Below are 20,372 nucleotides of genomic sequence, written 5' to 3' on the forward strand. Positions count from 1 at the left end.
AAATATATCTTATCCCTTTTACAATGGGTGATGTTTTAGTAATGTAACATAGTAATTTAGGTTGAAAAATACATCGAGTTCAACCTCGCCTTTGATCCAGAAGAAGGCAAAAACAAACAGTGTGGTGATTCACGATTATCCCTCAAAAAGGAGAAAAATTAAAACTTGACTCCAAAATGGTAATCTGATTTCTTTATAACTATGTAATTATAACCAGTAAAATTTAAAGGCATTCATTAATTAAACATGTGGGTACTGAACACCGCATGTTTTTTCTTACTGTAAAGAACCCTTTTCTCTGCTTTAAGTGAAAATTAATTTCGTCAAATCTGAATGGATGACCTGTTGTTTGTACAGTCCTGTTAATGAACAGGTCATCAGGTATTCTAACTGTAAATGCCTTTTTCTGAAAAAATATTTTTGCTATAATTGACAATATTTCAAATTAAACTTTTTATTAATTTGGTTTTATAGGAACTCCTTGCCCATGGACTTAGCAATATTATTCCATCATTTTTACTCTGCATACCAAATGCTGCAGCTCCTGCCCGTACATTCTTGTTATATAACAATGGAGCAAAGACGCAGGTCAGTAGAGTACACAATGCTTTCATTTTACCGCTACTGAAAATTGTAGTGGTCACTTGTCTTGGCGATCCTTGTGATTAGTTGGCTTTGAATTACTGGTTTGACACTGTTCAAGGATGTTGCTTCAATGGCACTGAGAATTAGTAAGCTCCATAAAAACAAAAACCATGTTATATCATGACCCAACAAACAATGTCAACAGGTTTTAATGTTACTCTACAAGACACAATCCCTATTTATTTATAACAGGGCACCTCAGCTATAGCAAGTCAGCTTGGACATCAGAATAAAAGTCTTGAAAAACATAACCTCCAATTGACAACAAGTCAGCTGTTTTTGGCTAGAAGCACGACTAGCGAGCAGTTCTTTACTGGCACTGTTAAGTGACTTTATCATAACATATTAACAGATAAGCTTAACCCCTTCGTGACAAAGGCTGATTTTACTTTTTGTACCCTTCGTGACAATGGCCGTTTTAACATTTCTGCGCTGCTCGTGTTTAGTTGTAATTTTCCTGTTTCCCGTTTACTGAACCCACACACATTAGATATTGTTTTTTTCAGGACAAGAAGGGCTTTCTTTAGATGACATTGTTTTGATTGTATCATATTATTTACTATTAAAAAAAGTATAAAATATGGTGAAACATTTAGAAAAAAATGACTGTTTATAACTTTTAGTTGAAAAATCTTTTATTCATCTATAAAAGGTAATGAAAAAACCTGCTAAATAGATTCTACTATTTGTCCTGAGTTTAGAAATACCCAATGTTTTTATGTTTTTTTGCTTTTTTCTACACATTATGGGGCAAAAAGTACAGGTAGCGTTTTGCTATTTCAAAGCCTTTTTTTTCCAAATCTGGTAATTCTTCCCCCCATGTGCCATTTCGGGTATCTTTGAAGCCGGCCAATGCAATTTACCCCATCAAGTCATATATTTTTGAAAACTAGACAGCCCAGGGTATTCCAAGTGCTAGTATTTTAACCCTTTCCAAGCACTAATTCTACCATCAGCCTTTGTCAAACTTTATGGTAGTCATTTTTTTTGCATTTGTTTTTTCACACACATTTTACTTTAGGTATGAATAAACAGGTTCTGGTATATGTCACTATCATAAAACACCCCAATATATGTTTAGCAACATCTCCTGAGTACAGCGATACCTCACATGAATGATTTTGCCTGGCTGTTTGGGGCCAAAAGGGCCACATTTGGGGCATGCGCATTTTCAATGTTGAACTTTGGCATTTGGGGATCCACTGCCCATGCCCTATTTGGTACATCTTTGAGCCGGGCCATTTCAGTGTGCCCAACAAAACCATATATTTTTGAAAACTAGACACCCCAGGGTATTTTAAATGCTGGTATTTTAACTCTTTGCATGCACACATATTACCACCAGCATTTTTTCAAAGTTTGCAGTAGTATTTTTGTGTGTGTATTTTTCCCACACACACCTACTTTATGTATGAATTTACAGCTCCTGGTATATGCCGCTGTCACACGACACCCCAATATGTGTTCAGCAACATCTCCTGAGTACAGTGATACCCCACATGCATGGGTTTGTCATTTTTGGGGGCAACTAAAAGGCCACATTTGGTACGTGTGAATTTTTCTAATTGGAAATTAGATGTGTGGCCATCCTTCCCCCCCGTGTTAATTGGGACATTGTTGAATCCGGCCAATTCAATTTACCCCATCAAATCATACATTTTTTAAAAGTAGACACCCCATGGGCATTTAATATGCCAGTATTTTAACTCTTTCCATGCGAGAATTGTTTTAAGCTAATGTGCTAATTTTAGGACTTGCTCACAAAAATATATTTTTTATATATATATTTTACGTTTTTTTGGCTTTTTTAAAACATTTTTAACATTTTTTTTCAACTTGAAGGTTCCCCTGATAGTGACATCAGAGGGAAATTATTTTTACATTTTACTGGTTTTTTACTATTTTTTTTCTAATGATTATTAATTTTATTTTATTTTTAATTTATTTTTTCTAATCACACTGTGATTAGAAAGCTGGGCTCCATTGACTTGCATGGTGAATGCAGTACCTGTATTCAACCTGCAAGTGGAGCCAGAGTTCTCTAGAGGGTCAGGAGACCGTCTAGCGAACTTTTTCGTCTTTATTATTTTTTTTCCCAGGCCGCCGCCATCTTGCTGATGGCGAAGATCACCGGCAGCTGCGGCTGTGACCGCTCTCCGGAGCGGTCACAGTCCATCCCCAGGTAAGTGTTTGGTGTCGCTGGATGCCTCCTGATCGAGGCATTCCAGCGACACCATTTAAGTTTAGGAGGTGATCGTTGATCGCCTCCTAAATGCTTTTAAAACGGGCGTCCGCCGCCATACATTGTATGGCGGATGTTGACGCCCCGGGGAGGGGCCAGACATGGCCCCTGATTCCGATCATGGCGTTGCTGAATGCCTCGAGGTCGAGGCATTACAGCAACGCCGTTTGGGTAAAAAAATCGATCACGGATCGATTTTTTTTTTACCCGTTTTAACAAATGACGGTCCTGGCACGTCATTTGTCGTTAACGACATGTTTTTCCGTGACCTGCCCGGACCGGCAATTGTCATCAAGGGGTTAAAGACATTCACACATGAAGAGTGGGTCTGTTGCTGGCAAGTCAATAGAAGGCTAGCATGCATGCAGCTAAAAAAGGCTGTATAAAAGGCTTTATAAAGTGATTAAATAAATATGGAACAAAAGTTCAGCATTGCCAAAATAGGTAGATAATAGGTAGGTAGATCAACCTCTCTATCTCACAATACTTCCCTAAAAACTTAACCTCGAGTCTACATAATGAACAAATCTGCACTAATGCAGCGCGTACTACATGAAACCATTCTTCTACATGCAAGAAAACAAACTGATGTCCTTCAAAGGCAAGTTTTGAAAGGTTGTCACTCAAGAATCACTCAAGAATCCTGAAGGTCAACGAGTTGTGACTTTGATTATGCTGCGGTTGTGGTTTAGTCAGATAGTCTTCAGGAAGCATGTCATGCATAAATATAATTCCGTATTATTCAATAATGGTTTATTATGTCTTATGTGATACTACAGTGTAAATTGAATGTCTTAATTAATTCTGTCAGCTCCTACACTAATACAATTATCAATTATGTTTGTGTAATAATCTGGTTAATTTGGATAATTGTTGGTGTTTTCAATCCATGTAAAATATAATCCTAGGGTTGCCAACTAGGTGTTATGGTTATTATTAGATCTGCAATTTGATACATAACGCTAATAATGTAAGTGAAAAATAACACTAGAATAGCCAAAAAAGGTAACTGTTAAACACAGAACATCAGCAATTATGTATGATGTTACTTTTAGGCAACACTTGATTTGATGTTCACATAATCTATGGAGAGTGTCCTTTTGAGACAGGGAGATTTTCATTGGGATTGGGCATTACCAATGCAATCTTCCTTTAATGTGTTTTTCCCCTTAGGTAGCCTGCTTGATATCATGCACTATGGTGCTTCTGGTGATTTATTTCATCGTTCCCCTCTTATACTGGTTGCCATTGGTAAGAGTTTTTGTCAGTATTTTTTAATATTGTTTTAGTCGTTATCACATTATTTTATGGATAATATTTTAAATGTGTAGTGAATCTTATTTTATGCATTTTAGTGTGTTTTGGCATCTGTCACCGTTGTGGCTTTAAAAGGAATGCTCATTCAATTCCGAGACCTTAAAAAATATTGGAATGTTGATAAAATGGATTGGGTGAGTAAAGGAGTTGACCTTGCAATGTCGTACTTTGGTTTCTACAGATTATTCCCTATAACAAATGTTCCACTCTCTGGTTTCTCTAAAACTCACTGGTTCTCAGATTAAAAAAACATTCTCTGTTATAAACCATGGGTTTCCAAATGATTCCAGTACCCCCACAAAAATATGCATGGCCAGCCATAATACTTGACAGTCTACCTGTAAATTCACTACTAGGTTATCTGCTAATTTTGCTCTTGTGCTTACTGTCTACATAAGGTACTGATCCAATGTAATTAGTCTTTTTTTCTTTACTAATAGGTGATATGGATATTTACTTATTTGGTTACCATATGCTTTGCTGCAAATATAGGGTTACTTTTTGGCGTTGTCTTCAATATTTCTTTGGTTATTTTTCGCTTAACTAGGTAATGTACTTGTCTCTCATACTCTCAACTGTATTATAAATTTCAAATTGTAAATGATACACTTAATTGTCATTAAACATTTTTGTGGTATGATTGTATCAGTTTGATTTACAAAATGCAAAAAATTTGTTTCCATTTAAAAAGTGAGCTGTGATTCCAAACCACCATCCTAAATCTAGATCAATAACAGATCTCTACTAAAGTTCCGTCTCAGTTGGCTTCTGCAGCCCATCAGCTATTGGTCAGAAATCTATGGATTATGAAGTATATCTGAGTCTATACACCCAGTCCTCTGTCTGTGCCACCTGCAAAATAAGTTTAATTGTAGAGAAATTTGAGATATATTTTTTTGTAGTATAGATATAACTGGAGTTGCAATGGTTAACTATAGCCTTTTTTCTTTTGCTGTATGTAGCATTTTGCACCCTGCCCTTGATTGTTTCCTGGGGAGTTTGTATTTACTAATACTTAATAAGCAGCACCTGTTAGATTTATTGGACTCTGAATAACCCGAAATGCTAATCATAGCCTGTTTCAGCCTGCCTGACCCCAAAAAAGTAACATCTTGTAATTACTGTCATCCCAGATAATGTGTGAGAGGGGGAGAAAACTGATCTATAATAGTCAAACGAATGAACGATGTGTAAATTTTGGCGCAAAATAGGCAATTTTGGTTTAAAAAACAAGTTCATAGAACTTGAAGACCTAATTTTACTGCTTCCCAAGGGTGACCCCAGGGTTAATGATATCTAGGCGCATTATTGCTTTGGTGCATCCCACCATAACTCAACACATGTACATACTAACAACTTACGAGTAAACTCACTCTAGCACCCACTTATTCTAACAACCATATCCCTAGGCTCCCCTAACAATCTAATACGTACACTGACACACACATTCACGCTAACACCATACACTAGCACCCACACACATGCTAACACCAAATACTAACACACACTCATGCTAACATCATATAGTAACATGGACACACAAGTTAACATGCACTTACACATGCTACCACCATGTACTAACACATGTACACTTTACTAACATACAGTAACACACAATCATGCTAAAACCATACAGCACCTTAATCTCTTTCACCTATAAAACCAACGTCAGATAAAATGTTCACAACACGACACATGAATGTGTTGAAATATGTTTATTTTTTAATTAAATAAATTGGCTGATGAGCTTCTGCGGACTACAAGATTTCCTTGAAAGCTATAATGTTTGTTTTTGTCTACTGGTGCTAATAGCCACGATCACATATGTTAAAAGGTCATCTAAATACAAAATAGCATTTTCATAGTGTTGTAAAATTGATGAATATTACTATGAAAAGTGGCACATGAAGGAGAAATTAATTAATAGGGTATTAAATATGAATATGTGATTCATTACAAATATATTGAAAAAAGGCTATAAGCACACCAGTGAAGTCTTTAAGCTATATTTTCCTTTTGTCTTAATACTTTCTGCTATGTTTGAGGAAATCCTATATGTTGTGTATGGGGGGGGGGGAATCAAAAACCCAAAAGTATCTAGGGGATATTATGTACCAAAATATGTTGTGATGCCATAAAGCTCCAAGCTGTATTTCATGTATTGCTGCTTGTTCCTGTAAAAATTGATTATTACAATAATAGAAAATTAATATTATTGTTGACTTATTGTCTCATTTTGTACAGAGGAAAGACACTACATTTCATACAAGTGGATGACAACTGCATTAGGATCTCTGTCAATGTGGAATCAGTAAGAAATATTTTTTTGTTTCAGTTGTTTATACATTTTTGTACATTAGTTTTATTAGTGCTGGGGCAGAGAAAACCATCACAAGGAAACTTTCATTAACTTTAACCCCTATCCCACTAGGAATGCCTCCCTTAGAGTTTATTTTATATATTATTTAACTCCCATAACTATTAGCAGGGGGTGACAAAGAGTATATACATCCCCCAGGTACTAATTTCTCTCCACTGTGCATGGTGTGGGGGAAGAGGGGGCAATCCCCCTCCGGTTAATAGGGGCTCCTGGATATGCCCATTTCATTTTTTTTATTAAATTCATTTTTTTAATCTTTTTTGTTGTTGTTTAGTGTAATGGATTACTAAATGTCCAAGTTACCTGTGGTTTTTCACTTGTGCACAACATGACAACAATTGTCACTCATTAGACATATGATTTATGTTTGTTACATTTTACTGCAGGAATCCTATCTAAATGCGAAGGTCATTTCCATGAGAAAGCCACTATTCTTTCTCAATGCCCAAAAGTTTCATGATGAAATTATGAAAATAAATGAATATGTCCACGAGGTAAGAAAAAGCTGTAACAAACTTTATATAGGTTAGGTTGCCTATTATAATATACAAGATGAAAAGTTCTAGCAACTAAAATGGTATGCCTCTCTGAAGAAGTGGTTTTTGAGATTTTTCTTGCATGTTAGGAGGGAAGGTGAAAGCTGAAAGTTCTTCTCTTTTACAGATGTATGCTTCAGTTTGTTGGTTTTTATTTTGTAGTCACAGCGGCATAGATGTTCTCCCTACTGACAGCATGGAATGGTTAGCATAATGGAGGCTATGCTCCTAGGGGCTTGGGAAGGCAGGTCCAGAGGGCTGCTCATGGCACCCACTGGACTAGGACTCTTGGTCATTGGGGTAAGAACCACCTGCTGGGCTCACAGTTCAGTGGCTGGCAGGTTGTTATGGGGTTATGCCATGTTATTAGTGGTATGGGAATCTTAATAATGCTGTGGCCAACACCCTTAACCACATGGGTATCATATTAAAAGGGTAAGGGGGTTGGGGAGTGGGAGCTGCTTGAAGATCTAACACTAAGCAGTGATGATGTGTTCTCGGGACTGTTGAGTACTTTCTCCACAGAGAAAATAAATGACTTTTTTAATGATTATTTGTGTGGCATTTCCTTTTGTTTTATATTAAATTATTGGTAAGTTGCGGAAAGTGGATATGAAGATTGCTTTTTATGATCTTGATTTAGTTATACATCCTGAAGTTTTCTTGGGTTTGTGAGTGCATTTAGGAATATTCAGTTGATGGTGTTATTATACATGACACAGCCTTTAGATAGCATTGTGTTACTGTTTTTATGTGTTTACACCATTTAATTTACAAACATTGCCTTGCTGTTCCCTTTAAATATTGTTACTTTTAGGGCTGTAGAACACCGTGATACACTCATACCCAGGAATCATTCTGATCTCCTAGAATAGAGGGATGTCCAGGGAGGAAAATGGGGCACATTGATTTTGTCCCATAGAGAGATCGGTCCATAGTATAGAGGTCTAGGGGCTGCAACCACTTCAGACCTGTACTTAGGAAAAATATGCCACTGTCCGGCACCCCAGACACCTTCTTATTTTACCTGTACTAATACCTAATATATCACACTATTCTTTCCTATACTCTTACAGTTATTGTAAATGAGCTATCATCATCATCATGAGTATCCTAAGCACTATTAACAACTAGTTTCATCAAATGCTAACACATCTATATTGATAGAAGTCACTCTACATCCACTCCTACACAGATAAATACATACAAGTGGAAATGCTGCCTGTGGACTCCTTATTATGTGTGCCACCTGTGACTACTGTATGAACATGTTCCGGATGTCCACAGTAGAGGACTGCATTGGGAGGCGGGTCCTGTGGGCGCGGGCGGTCTTGTTGGTGTTGCGGGCGGGAGCGGGCGGTCAGACATTGTACCTGCGGGTCCCGGTAATCCCGCGCAGTCCCGCAAGGCTGCCTTTTCGCTGCTCCCTTACAGTGTCTCTTCTCTTGCTCCTCCCAGGAACAAAACGGAGTCACGTTATGTGATGTCACTTCCCATGACTCCGCCTTGTTCCTGGACGGAGCAAGAGAAGAGACGCTGTGAGGGAGCAACTCAAGGGCAGCCTTGCGGGACTGCGCGGGAAATCTGCAGTTCAGGTAAGGAGGTGGGCTTGATTGGCCACAAATGTGGCGGGAGCAGGCGTGATTGGCCACAGATGTGGCGGGAGCAGGCGGGAGTGGAACACCCACATTGCGGGAGCGGGCGGGATTGGGCCAAATATCAGCGAGCAGGAGCGGGATTAAAAAAACAGTCCCGCACAGGGCTCTAGTCCACAGCCTAATTTCGAATCTCATTTACTAATCCACATCTTGGACTAATATGTAAATGTCACAATAGATTCAATAGTGGAACCAACGTCCAGCTCGGAAATCAGCTTTCCCTTGGTGTATCCACTTTTAAATATCAAAAGTCTCTATTGTATATTGATATTGAAGTCACCGGTTAACTGGCTTTTGCATGTTGTTTCATTTTGTTATTGATACAAAGACAACATTTCTAAAATAGACCAGCACAGGTATTGTTCCCCAATCCGCGGGTCAATTTACGATTCCATTATTGTCCACCAACGAGGGGAGTGGTCTGTTCCTACTTCTTTGAGAACGAGATTGCACTTTTAATTTAACCAGGACCAATTATTCTTCATTGGCCATTTATCTCTCCAGTTTTGGTCTTCAATTGATATATACAAAGAGAAATCTGAGTAATTTACAGCGAATAATGAAACCTTTGTGACTATGATAAACTGGTTTGTGGGCAACTGTTCGGTGTGGATATTTGGAACCTTTAATTGTTAATAGTGTTATTATTGTTCTTTTTAGAAGATAATTCACATAGGATTCCGCAAATGGAAGTTTGACTGCTATTATTATTAACATTGATTTTAGCAAAGACTTGTGAGTCTTTTTTACACAAGCATGTAATTGAAAACATTTCTGCTTTAAATGTATTTGTACTTTGCCACTTAGCCAGTAATGGTTTCATTGAAGAACTGTGATTTTGTTTTAGCAAAAAGCCAGTCTTTTACTGAATTCATGGACTGACGAAGACTGTAATGGTAAGCTGCACTTTTTATCTGGTCCAATTAACACACTTAAGCCTCAAATTCAACTTACATTAAATGTAATACGCACAGAAAATGTAGAAAGTATCAGAATAAATATTATTATTATACTTTATTTATAAAGCGCCGACAGATTCAGCAGCGCTGTACAAAGAAGAAAATGTTACAGATAACAACAAGTACAGTACAGCAATTGACAGACACAAGAGGAATGAAGGGCCCTGTTCCCACAGGAACTTACCATCTAGATATAAATAAATAATTTAATTGGTATTATCTGCAGTAGTTCCAATAATACAATAGGAAAACAAATCAATAATCGCAATAGGGCTGCCATCAAAAATGTATGTTATGGACCTGGGCCTCCATCCACTACAGCATGCCAAATGCCCCAGCCAGCGACATCCTTAGCAGCAAACTACTGAGCGATGCTGTCATGTCCATTCCCCTCTCCCAATTCTTCATTCATTTTCCTCTCCTAAAGACCGTTGCTGTTATTTTCTTGCCCATATGCCCCTTGTTAATTTCCCAGTGTCTATTAATCTCTCCACATGTCCCCAACATCTGTACTCTGTCCCCTTTCCATCTACCTGATCCCCATGGACATTGTTATTTTCCTGTCCCTGTGCGTCCTGTCCCTGTGCGCAAGTCCGTTTTCTTGTCCCCATTCTGTTGCCCCCTTGTGCCATTATGTCTCCCACCATGCCTATTTTGGCTTGAAGGACAAAGAACCACCACAATCACCATGTGACTTTCAAACCAATATGCAAACAACTTGGCTGAAATGTTTTCATCCTACCTATCTATTCAATACTCCTACTAACGCTCACCTAGCTATACAATACTCCATGATTTTATATCTATTGGTAAAGGTTATGTTGGCTTTATTTGTTTCATGTTAATACACATGATGGTTGTTTTTTTAATTTGGTGTAATTCCATTCCTTTGCGCTACTATAATGCTATATACTGTACAAGCTGTTCAGATACATTTCAAAAACAGTTCATAAAAAACGATCTATACTTTCAGGGAAAGCCTCAGTTTCCCAACTCCAGAGTAATGAAAGGAGCAGCTTCATTTTAGACTGCAGTGGAATTACATTTTTTGATTTTACAGGAGCTGCGGCCCTCGCACAGGTACTTGAATAATATGTACTTTACTCAGATCACTTCATCCTGAATGCTTCATGTTTCGCTACTAAGCCGGAAACGAATATTTTCTAGAAGGAAGCCCTACCACTATAGTTAATAAAGGCTAAAAGCAAGGTTGGACCACTACATTTCAATACAGTCACCAGGGCTTGGCTTTATATGCAGGAACAATGTCAAATATATTTTTCAACCTACATTCCTGAATTAAACACTAAAATAAATGCAGCATTAGAAGCATCATTCTTCTAAATGTCCAAACTCTTCCCTTCATTACAATGCTGTAATTGACCCCTTTCTGATTTCTTCTATTTTTGCTTATTTGTCACATTGAAATGTTTCAGATCATTCACCGAATTTTAATATAAGACAAACACAACACGGGTAAACACAAAATGCAGCATTTTTGAAGGTAGTTTTGAAAATGAATCGCCCCTCTAAACCTAACAATCAATTGTACCACCATTGGTGGCAACAACTGCAATGAAATGTTTGAGATAACTGGAAATGCGTCAACATCACTGTGGAGGAATTTTGGCCGACTCTTGGCAGAATTGTTTGAATTCAGCCACATCGGAAAGGTTTTTGAGCCTTTTTAAGGTCATACCACAGCATCTGAATCGTATTAAAGTCAGGACTTTGACTAGGCCACTCCAAAACCTTCATTTTTATTCTTTTGAGCCATTCAGAGGTGGGCTTGCTTGAGTATAGCTGGACCGTCTTCTTCAGGGTTTTCTGGTAGAGAGCAGAATTCATAGTTCTATCAATTATGGCAAGTCGCACAGGTTCTGAAGCAGCAAAGCACCCCCAAACCATCACACTACTACCACCGTGTTTGACTGTTGGTATGGTGTTCTTATATCTTTATGTCTTATGGCAATGACTTTTTCTAATCTGTTCTTAAATTTCTTTAGATCGCGGCATCATGTTTTTCTTTTTGAGACCTTTTTGACACCTACTTCACTTTGCAGTACAGGTTCAATCAAGCCTGTGTCTAGTGAGATTGAACCCATATAGCAATTACATTTGGTTAATTCGTTTATTTAGTAACTAAGGGGGCAATTACTCCCACATAGGACAAGGTAGGGTTATTTAAGTCTGACAAATATGCAAAATAGAAGTAATTGGGAAGGGGCAAATACTTCATGTAAAAGAGTGCTCCATTCATAATTTTGTCTCACAAAGCAGGCACTGATAGGTTGTTACCATCAAAACTCAGAAAGCTTCTTAAAGAGTGATTAAACCTTAAGAGGAAAAAAATAACTTGACATCTTAAAGAGTGCAATCTATGTGTTATCTAAATAGGACATTCTTAATATATTTCTGTGTCTGAATCTAAGATTAATCCAATCTCTTTATATAGAGCAGGTCTGTATGTGTCAACTATTGGTTGGTTTACACATGGAACAGGTAAATGTAAATGAAGAAATAGTTACACAAAAGGAGCCTTTGCAATTGCCAATAAAATAAAGAAATGTAATCAATCTAAAAAGGACTTGTCAGTTGCCACCAGTGACAGGAAACTGATGGGGTAATGGTAACCCAGAGGAGCATACGACAAGATTAGGAAATTAGTGGTGACAAGACAGGAGACAAACAGGACAATAGACTAGAACCAATAATAATAACTCAACTGAGTACCAAGGCAATCTCCTTCTCCTACAGGATCTTCAACTCCACATTGATCCCCGTCAGTCCTGACTACAACTGCAAGGAATAGACAAGCTCTATTATATCTTGAGCATATTATAGTACAAAATAAATCCAGGTTTAAGTAACAGAACTTTGATTTTATTGCCTACTGATCATATAGGTACTGCAAGCAGATATTTTCAGGGAGCTCCTTCTTATTTGCTTGATAGAGTATTTCTATACAATAAAATAAGTGTTGCACACATCACCAAAGCTTTTTAGATGCATTAGAAATAAACTGTAAAGAAAAAAGAATATACAAAATAATACAATGGTTTATACCTCCTCTGGATCATGATGTTGGGCATTCCACTGGAGATAGTGGGTGGTTGGGTAAAACGATGATGTAACTTTATCGTTCTCCCTGTAGATTTGCTTGGAATTAGACCAGTATGACACAGATGTCCTACTAGCGAGCTGCAATGGTAAGGAAAAGTAATACTAGACATTAAAAAGGTAATGCTTATTTTATATAACACCAGTTTTCTTTGTATCTAGTGTCCTTAGTGAAAGCTCTTAAGTATAGTGGATTTGGGATCGAACATCTTCTGTTTTTTGACTCTGTACAATCGGCATTTAATGCCCTGCAAATAAAGGAGGTAAGTTTGTTTTCAAGGAGCAGACATAGATGACATGAAGCATTTCAGCTGGGCCAGGTCACTCCCCTGCACTTACTGGTTGACCAAGAAAGCAAGGTAGACTACTCCATTGTTGGCACAGATGTCTCCTCTCGTCTCCCTTCCCACTGATAAATCAACAATATTCAAAGTCTACAAATTATTAAGGCATCTACTTGCATACTGAAGAAATAACTGCCTGCTAACATGCCACTCAACTAGCTAAGTGAACTGGTTTAACACTTATTCAGTGACCAACCTTCAATGGGAAGCGACAGTTAGAATGAGCTAATAGTGACATGGTTAGTAAATGCTCTTATCTCTGTAGAACATGTTAATGTATTACTTTGTTGAATATATTTGTACATAATTAATTTTATATACTCTTAAAAAACTGTTATCTGCTTTGTTCTTTTTTAGAATGGTACAAGCTTGGAGGGAATTGACTCGTCAGATGTATAGAAGCTTTTGAAAAATATACCACTGTTGGATTTTACTGTGATGTTCCTGTCATTGTTTGGAAATTCTAAGGCTCTGTCTTCCAATTTACACATTATTTTTTCCAATTGTAATAAAAGAAAAGAGTGTTGTAATTAGTATAACACGTTTATATAACTAGCGATTCTAATAAGTAGATAAAAAGAATATAATGTATTTTTGTAATAAAGAAATCTCAAAAATGAAGGAAAAATGACATCTTTACTAGGTAATTGAGAGCATAGCATTTAGTTTAAGCTTTCTGAACCCTTCTTCAGGCATAGGTAAGTAGTGACCTCAGTGTCCTGAAAACTTGTGTTAAATACTATCTTTTCAGTTACCCATGTTCTGAAAATCAAAGTTTATTCTAGATACAACAGCTGCAGAGAGACCTGCATAAAGGCAGGCAGACCTGACAATGTTATAAAATCACACACTATATATATATATATATATCAATACAAAACAAAATAAGTACATGCTTGTTACAATAGGTACAAAATCTGATTTTTACAATAAAAGATAAAATGTTAAACTACTGGGTTTAAAAAACTATGGGTTTAAAAAACAATACCTATATGCCCGTTAACCTGAAGTTGACCCCAGTAATGTCCAGTTCCTTAAAACTAGATTAAGCTATACATCTTATTTAACCTCTTATGTCCCATACTCTTCCACATTCCAATGTTTCATTTTACTCTTTGTGATTTATTGAATGCAAAAGTACCCTGACATCTATCTGTTCTACTGATACATGAGACCAACCGTTCTCTCTGTCCCAGAAAATAAGATACTGCTCCAACAGAAGGTGCATTTATAGGCCCACAAAAACACATTGTTTTTTTAACTGAATATTTTGTGTATAATTAAACATGGATTATCATCAATCTAAGATGGATCAGCTACACCCCAGGAGCGGGGGATCTCTCAGGTATGCACAGCAAGAGTATACGTTGTACGCTAAAGACATCTCAATTTCACCAAGAAGCCAAAACCACAAATATTAGAAATACTTATTTTTTTACATCTATACATATTTTTACAACACAATCAGACCTATACAAAATTATCTACGTCAGTATAAAGAATCTCACAGGGTTCCCACATAAGCCGAGGCTTTCTTATTTCTGATACAGTGCATCCAGTGGAACAAATGGTCATCCTAACACTTGGCCATACATTAAGTGCTCCATTGAAGGCTGGAAACTACATAAATGGATGACCGTCTCCATTAGCATCACCACTCTTTAAAGCTGGGTGCTATAATTGCTCAACGGGTATACTGCGAGAAGTATTCCAATGAATGCCAAAATCACACAGAAGTGATTAAAACTGTTCAGTCCTCATGTTTGTACTAATCTAATACTGTTCTAAAACACCCAGAACTTTCTGCCCCCTGCTTACTCATGATATTAGGAGTTCTATTACAACTCTAGGAAGGTTTGTCTGCCCTTATCCATGTACTTGTAGGACAGTTTAGAGTTCAGTGAACATCCACCATGTGATAATGCTGAATGAATAAGAATGCAAAAATACAGAATGTTGCAGAATCTTGTAATACCTTTTTATTGGACTAACAGTATTTAACTGTATTCAACTATTTAATGCTTTTGACTTGATAAAGGGAGGACTCCCGAAAGGTTGTCTATTATTTTAAATACTGTTAGTCCAATAAAAAAGGTATTACAAGATTCTGCAACATTCTGTTTTTTTTTGCATTCTTATACACTGGACTAATACGGCTACCCCAAACTACAGTACTATGGTGAATGAATACAAATATTCGATTTTAATAGACAAGGGCTCCACCTTGTGGTAGGAGTATAAAACTGCTGCCTCCTTTAGAAAAGGTGCTTTTTTTTTTTTTGGTCACAAATTAATATGCCTGTTCAACCTTGAGTTCCCTGTTTCATTTTTGGGGTACACCGAACAGTTACTAATTGACTGGTCAGTCACAAATTCACAAAACAACTTGGATACTCAATAACATATAAATTGCGTGAGTTTCAGGTGGGATAAATGAAAATGCCCTTGTTAGGGGCCAGCATTTCAGGTGTCCAACTAGGCACAACTTCATAGGTAGGGTGGAGGTATAGGTAGGAGCTGTGAAAGACCTTGATCAATTTCACAGCTCAGAGGTCTAGTAAGGGGAGATCAGAGGAGCCCCTCAACCGCCCTGCCACTAATTTGCTACATTCAAAGGAAAATCTCCAGTTATCATATGCATTTTAATCCCTTTAATTGTTCTTTTTTTATCTTTTGCAAATGCATGGGGGAATTCTCCAGAACCCCATATCCATTTGCCATCTTCTCCAACTCCCCACCATGCCCAACCAAACCTCCAGTAAGCTCTGGAAATGTTTTAGTTTGGAAGAATGCATATTAAAGTACTCGTAGACTATTTTAATATGCATTCTTCTACAGTGGGGCATCAGTGACAAGTGCAAATTATGGCTAGTGCTCCTTTAACATATAATTGGGACTGAAGAATATTGTAATACACTAATACCCAGCAAACATTCTGCACTACAAAAAAAGAGGAATATCAAGGGCTGGATTAACATAGGGGTTGATAGAGTTGAGACTTGAGCACCTAGGTGCTTGTAAACTTAAATTACTTAGGGTAGTGCAGCTAATTGCCACTAGATGGCAGACGGCACAGATGCCACAGATCTGCCATCAGTCCTGTATCAAGCCCCTTCCGGTGAGATAAGCACATCGGAGGGTGCTTTTGTGTGACTGAGGTGGCCCCATAAATCAAAATCAAATTGTAAAGGCTTACCTAAGTGAAAGAGTGGTTGTCATCCATGCCCCTTTTGACACAATAGCTGTGGTGGACTATAACTAACATTATTTTCATGCTCATCTTGATAGTAGCTGTAGTCCAATCAGTTCAATGCAAAGAATGCTATCTTTTAACCATACCACATAAAAAAATATCTATGACTTACAGTACAATAAAAAAAAATAGTGGAAAGAAAGAAGAACCCCTGGAGCCGCACAGAAGGAAGACCTGGCATTAGTCAGTGGACAGATCTATCTTGAGGAAGTGGTTGGCATTGGGTCCAGACTGGCCATCTGGCACACCGGGCAAATTCCTGAGCATAGAAATGCGGCGTGCAAGGGCTGTCTGGCCCTGGCTGGGAATATCGGCATACGAATGAGGCAGGGTTGGAAGAGAAAGGTAATATTAAAAGGAGAAGGGGCAGGTTTATCACCCTCCTTACTGCACACAAGGAGTCAGTTCAAGCATCTCACCAGCGATGGCTGACGCCAGCTTTAAAGATATGCTGGTTAAGCTGAGGTCTACAGCTGAGGGTTACTGTTTCGTAACAGTTTGTTTCGCCCCCTTTTTGGAGTGGGCACTCACTTGAGATCATAACCTGTGTGGAGACAACTTTTCATGTATATTACATATATATAATTTGTGGGCTGCTCCGCTCTTCTGATTAATATTGTGGTTTTAATTTAAGGGGTTACCCTATCTCCCTTTTTTCATTAGTGCATAATGTATACATTTCATACTTTATATACTAAATTGTATTCTTTGTATACACTATGTTTCAGCGTTTTAAAATGCTGCAGTCATAACTAAATCCTTTGGTCTTGAGTATTTATTTCTTCGGGGTATAAGATGACCCCCTGGTACACAGTGCAAAAGTCACAGGGTTTATTATTATTGTGAGTTTTATTTTAGAATCTGTCATTACGCAGTTCAATTATGTACATATGAAACTCAGGGTTAAAAATAAAATTCTGATTTAATGCAACTTCGTTACAGATTTATGCCCAGGTGTTTTGGGAGCGCGCCTGTTTAGGTGTGTGTTTTATGTTTTTCCTTTGTTTTGTTCATAATATGCCCCCAAGCAAATATTTGTGATTTGTATATATCCTGACACAAACATCTCTTGGGAAGAAGAGCAAATGTGCCCAGATTTACAATTACGTGTCCAGAAGGATACACCTTATGTTGTTTAATTCTTCCTCTGTGTGTTCTAATGTTAGCACAATAAATAATTTGGTTATCATCAGAAAATTACCACATTAATGTTTGCATGTCCATATGCTACTAAGTATGGTAAATGTGTGCGGACAAAATATCTAAAAGGTACACGTTTTTAGAAAAAAACAAACGCAATAATAGCCACCGTGGGATGTAATAAATGGATAATTTCTGCGCATTTATATAATTATATGAACTAAGATATATGCATGAATTGCCGTCATAGTTACAATATGGACTAACATGAATGTATAACAATGCCATATTTCTTGTTCTTACATAGGGTTTAGATCAATAAAGATGTTTCCGTTAACATAAGCATGTTTGCTATTCATTTCTTTAGAAACGGGTGTCATTATTTCACTCCGCACGACTTTTAAAATATTTTTTTTTTTATTGTAAGATCGTTGGCGTAATCAGGGATATCTCTGTATAGGTTTGATGACACTTTGTATGCGTGTTGACCTCAAACTCATTGACCTCTAAATAATATCTAAAGAAGTAAAAACCATCTGTTTTACCAACTTCAAGCTCATGTCACGACCTTTAGTTTTGGAGTTGTGGTTAAAGGTGTGGGTCTTTACCAGCCTTGTGACACATTCATATCCATTTATTTACAAACCTACCAATCATTTTGAGCTCCTATGATGGAGTCGAATCAGGGGGAAGAAAGAGGGGAATCGGGGGGAAGAAAGAGGGATATAGAGATCCAAAGGGGTTCTAAGCGGGTCTGTCCCTCCTAAAGAGGGACAATTGGGAGATATGGTTAAATATACATAAAACAACTGTGTTTAAAGTGTTTAGAATAACTTCATTATTTAGTTAAAACTACACACGGCTTGTGCATTTTTGTTAATTAGTGTAATTGCTATTTAGTGGAATAATTAATCTAATAACAGCTGAGATCCACACTGTCTGCAGCAGTAAACACAATTTACATGGGACTATTTAGTGTATAGAACGGTAAGATCTAGGCGTAGCTGGCAGTTTTGCGGGGCTGGCCGAGCAGAGCTCCTCCGCTCCTGCTTCTTATAGGAGGCAGTTAGGGGATATGGCCGTGACAGGCAGGTAAGGTTAGCCCCAGCTAGACTTTTAAGGGGTGAGAAGCAAGCCTGAACTGGCCATCTGGCACACTGGGTTGTGCGCTACCCTAGTTTGTATATTAATGGTGTCCTGAAAAGGCTTTAAATTGCTTGAGAGTCTTATTTGAGTTAAATTACAGTGCAGTAAAACTGATTCAGCTCCTTGCTAAGCAATATAGCCGTGAAAAATTAGATAGGACTCGCCAATCTCAGGGTACTTTGATGCAGTGGAGGGCTTAGCAATATATAGCCATATACTGTGACGGAATCCCCGATATTTATGCCTCAGATAGATGTTTTTCAAATTGTATTCACTTGGTATGCACTGAATGTTTTCTTTTGTGTATTTATTGGTCATCATTATTACTCTAGCGCTTTATTTTGTATATTTTTCAAACGATGCCTTTTTTCCCCAGGAAAGTGTTACTATATTTTGAAACAACCTCGAGTAACAGCCTCAAGTCCTAAAGAATCCTGTTAGACATATATTTTATATTCTTCGTTTTGATTCCAGTCTCCCAGTTTATACCAGTCTCAATGCAGAAATTTTTTTTTCACTGTCAATGTGTCACAATAATTAAGGAGAAAATGTGAAAATCTTCAGAAACCGTACCACGTAAATACATACCATCTGCAAAGATAGAGGTTTGAAATAGCGCGTGGATTACATGTTACGTCGCATGACAAGAAGAAAGCATCGACTTTACATTCCTGCACGCTGAGCTGTTTTATTCACCAATTTTCAAAAGAAAATTATTAGCTTTGTAAAAAAATAAAAAAATAAAAAAAAAATGCTTTCTGCAATTCGACATAAACAGAACAGGATGGCTGTTTCCTAAAGCCACACACAAACCGTTAGGTTTAATTGCTTTTATTAATGACTGAATTCATTATGAGAACCCAGCTTACTGAAAAGCTGACACCAGACAAAGTCTTAGGGAGCTGGTGAGCTTTAAGATAGAACATCTGTTCCATTAAACCTCACACACACTGTCAAAGCTTTGACTGATATTACAGTAGCTGCATTTGCTAGTCTTCAAACAGCTGTTTGTTTTTTTTTCTTCCTAGGATTTACATGTTCAGAACCAGACCAACGAAGGCCAAATATCTTCAGTGAATCTCTGAGGCTACGCGTGTTAAAAGCTACCAGGAGACGGCATGTTTGAGTATAATTAGAATCCATCTCCCCACCTATGTTTACTGCTGCGGTGTAAATGATTTAATGCACAATATCATCTGCTGTTAATATTTTAAATGATTTGTAAGTAGACTTGGCTTTTAAACTGGGGAATATTCCCGGTGACATCACTGAGTGCTACGAAAGTATGGCCCGGTTAGTTATAATTATTGGTCTTCTCTTTTTTGATGATTTTGGGACGTTTTGCAGAACAGGGGTGTCCAGGTTTTTTCTGCAGTGGGCCACTTCGTCAGAAATATATATTTGTGCGTGGGCCGCACTCATTTTTTCACTGAGAGAAAATATGGCCTTTAATAAGATATGCAGATTGAAATAAAGTAAATGACACAAAACTTTATTCTAGGGATACACCAAAATTAAAATTCTGGACCGAAAATGAAAATTCAGGATTCACTTAGCCGAAACCGAAAATGACCCCTCCACCTTTAAAAATGAAATAATAAAAAAAACACAAAAATTAAATAACAATGTTAT

At 37.5% G+C, this 20,372-nt stretch overlaps 1 protein-coding gene across 1 annotated transcript in view; it reads left to right on the plus strand.

Moving 5' to 3' along the window:
- Positions 1–19,866, plus strand: part of LOC149305540 (anion exchange transporter-like) — a 44,103-nt gene extending 24,237 nt beyond the window's left edge. Inside the window, exons 8-15 of the mRNA XM_089477560.1 lie at positions 475–588; positions 4,061–4,138; positions 4,243–4,338; positions 4,645–4,751; positions 6,449–6,515; positions 6,971–7,078; positions 12,892–12,946; positions 19,769–19,866. Coding sequence (XP_089333686.1) covers positions 475–588; positions 4,061–4,138; positions 4,243–4,338; positions 4,645–4,751; positions 6,449–6,515; positions 6,971–7,078; positions 12,892–12,946; positions 19,769–19,866 — 723 coding nt within the window. The remainder of the gene's footprint in view (positions 1–474; positions 589–4,060; positions 4,139–4,242; positions 4,339–4,644; positions 4,752–6,448; positions 6,516–6,970; positions 7,079–12,891; positions 12,947–19,768) is intronic.
- Positions 19,867–20,372: the final 506 nt, after the last annotated feature.

The sequence above is a fragment of the Sceloporus occidentalis genome, unplaced genomic scaffold, assembly GCF_023333645.1.
Source record: "Sceloporus occidentalis isolate IW3139 unplaced genomic scaffold, rSceOcc1.0.p SCAF_11, whole genome shotgun sequence".
Classification (NCBI taxonomy): Eukaryota; Metazoa; Chordata; class Lepidosauria; order Squamata; family Phrynosomatidae; genus Sceloporus; species Sceloporus occidentalis.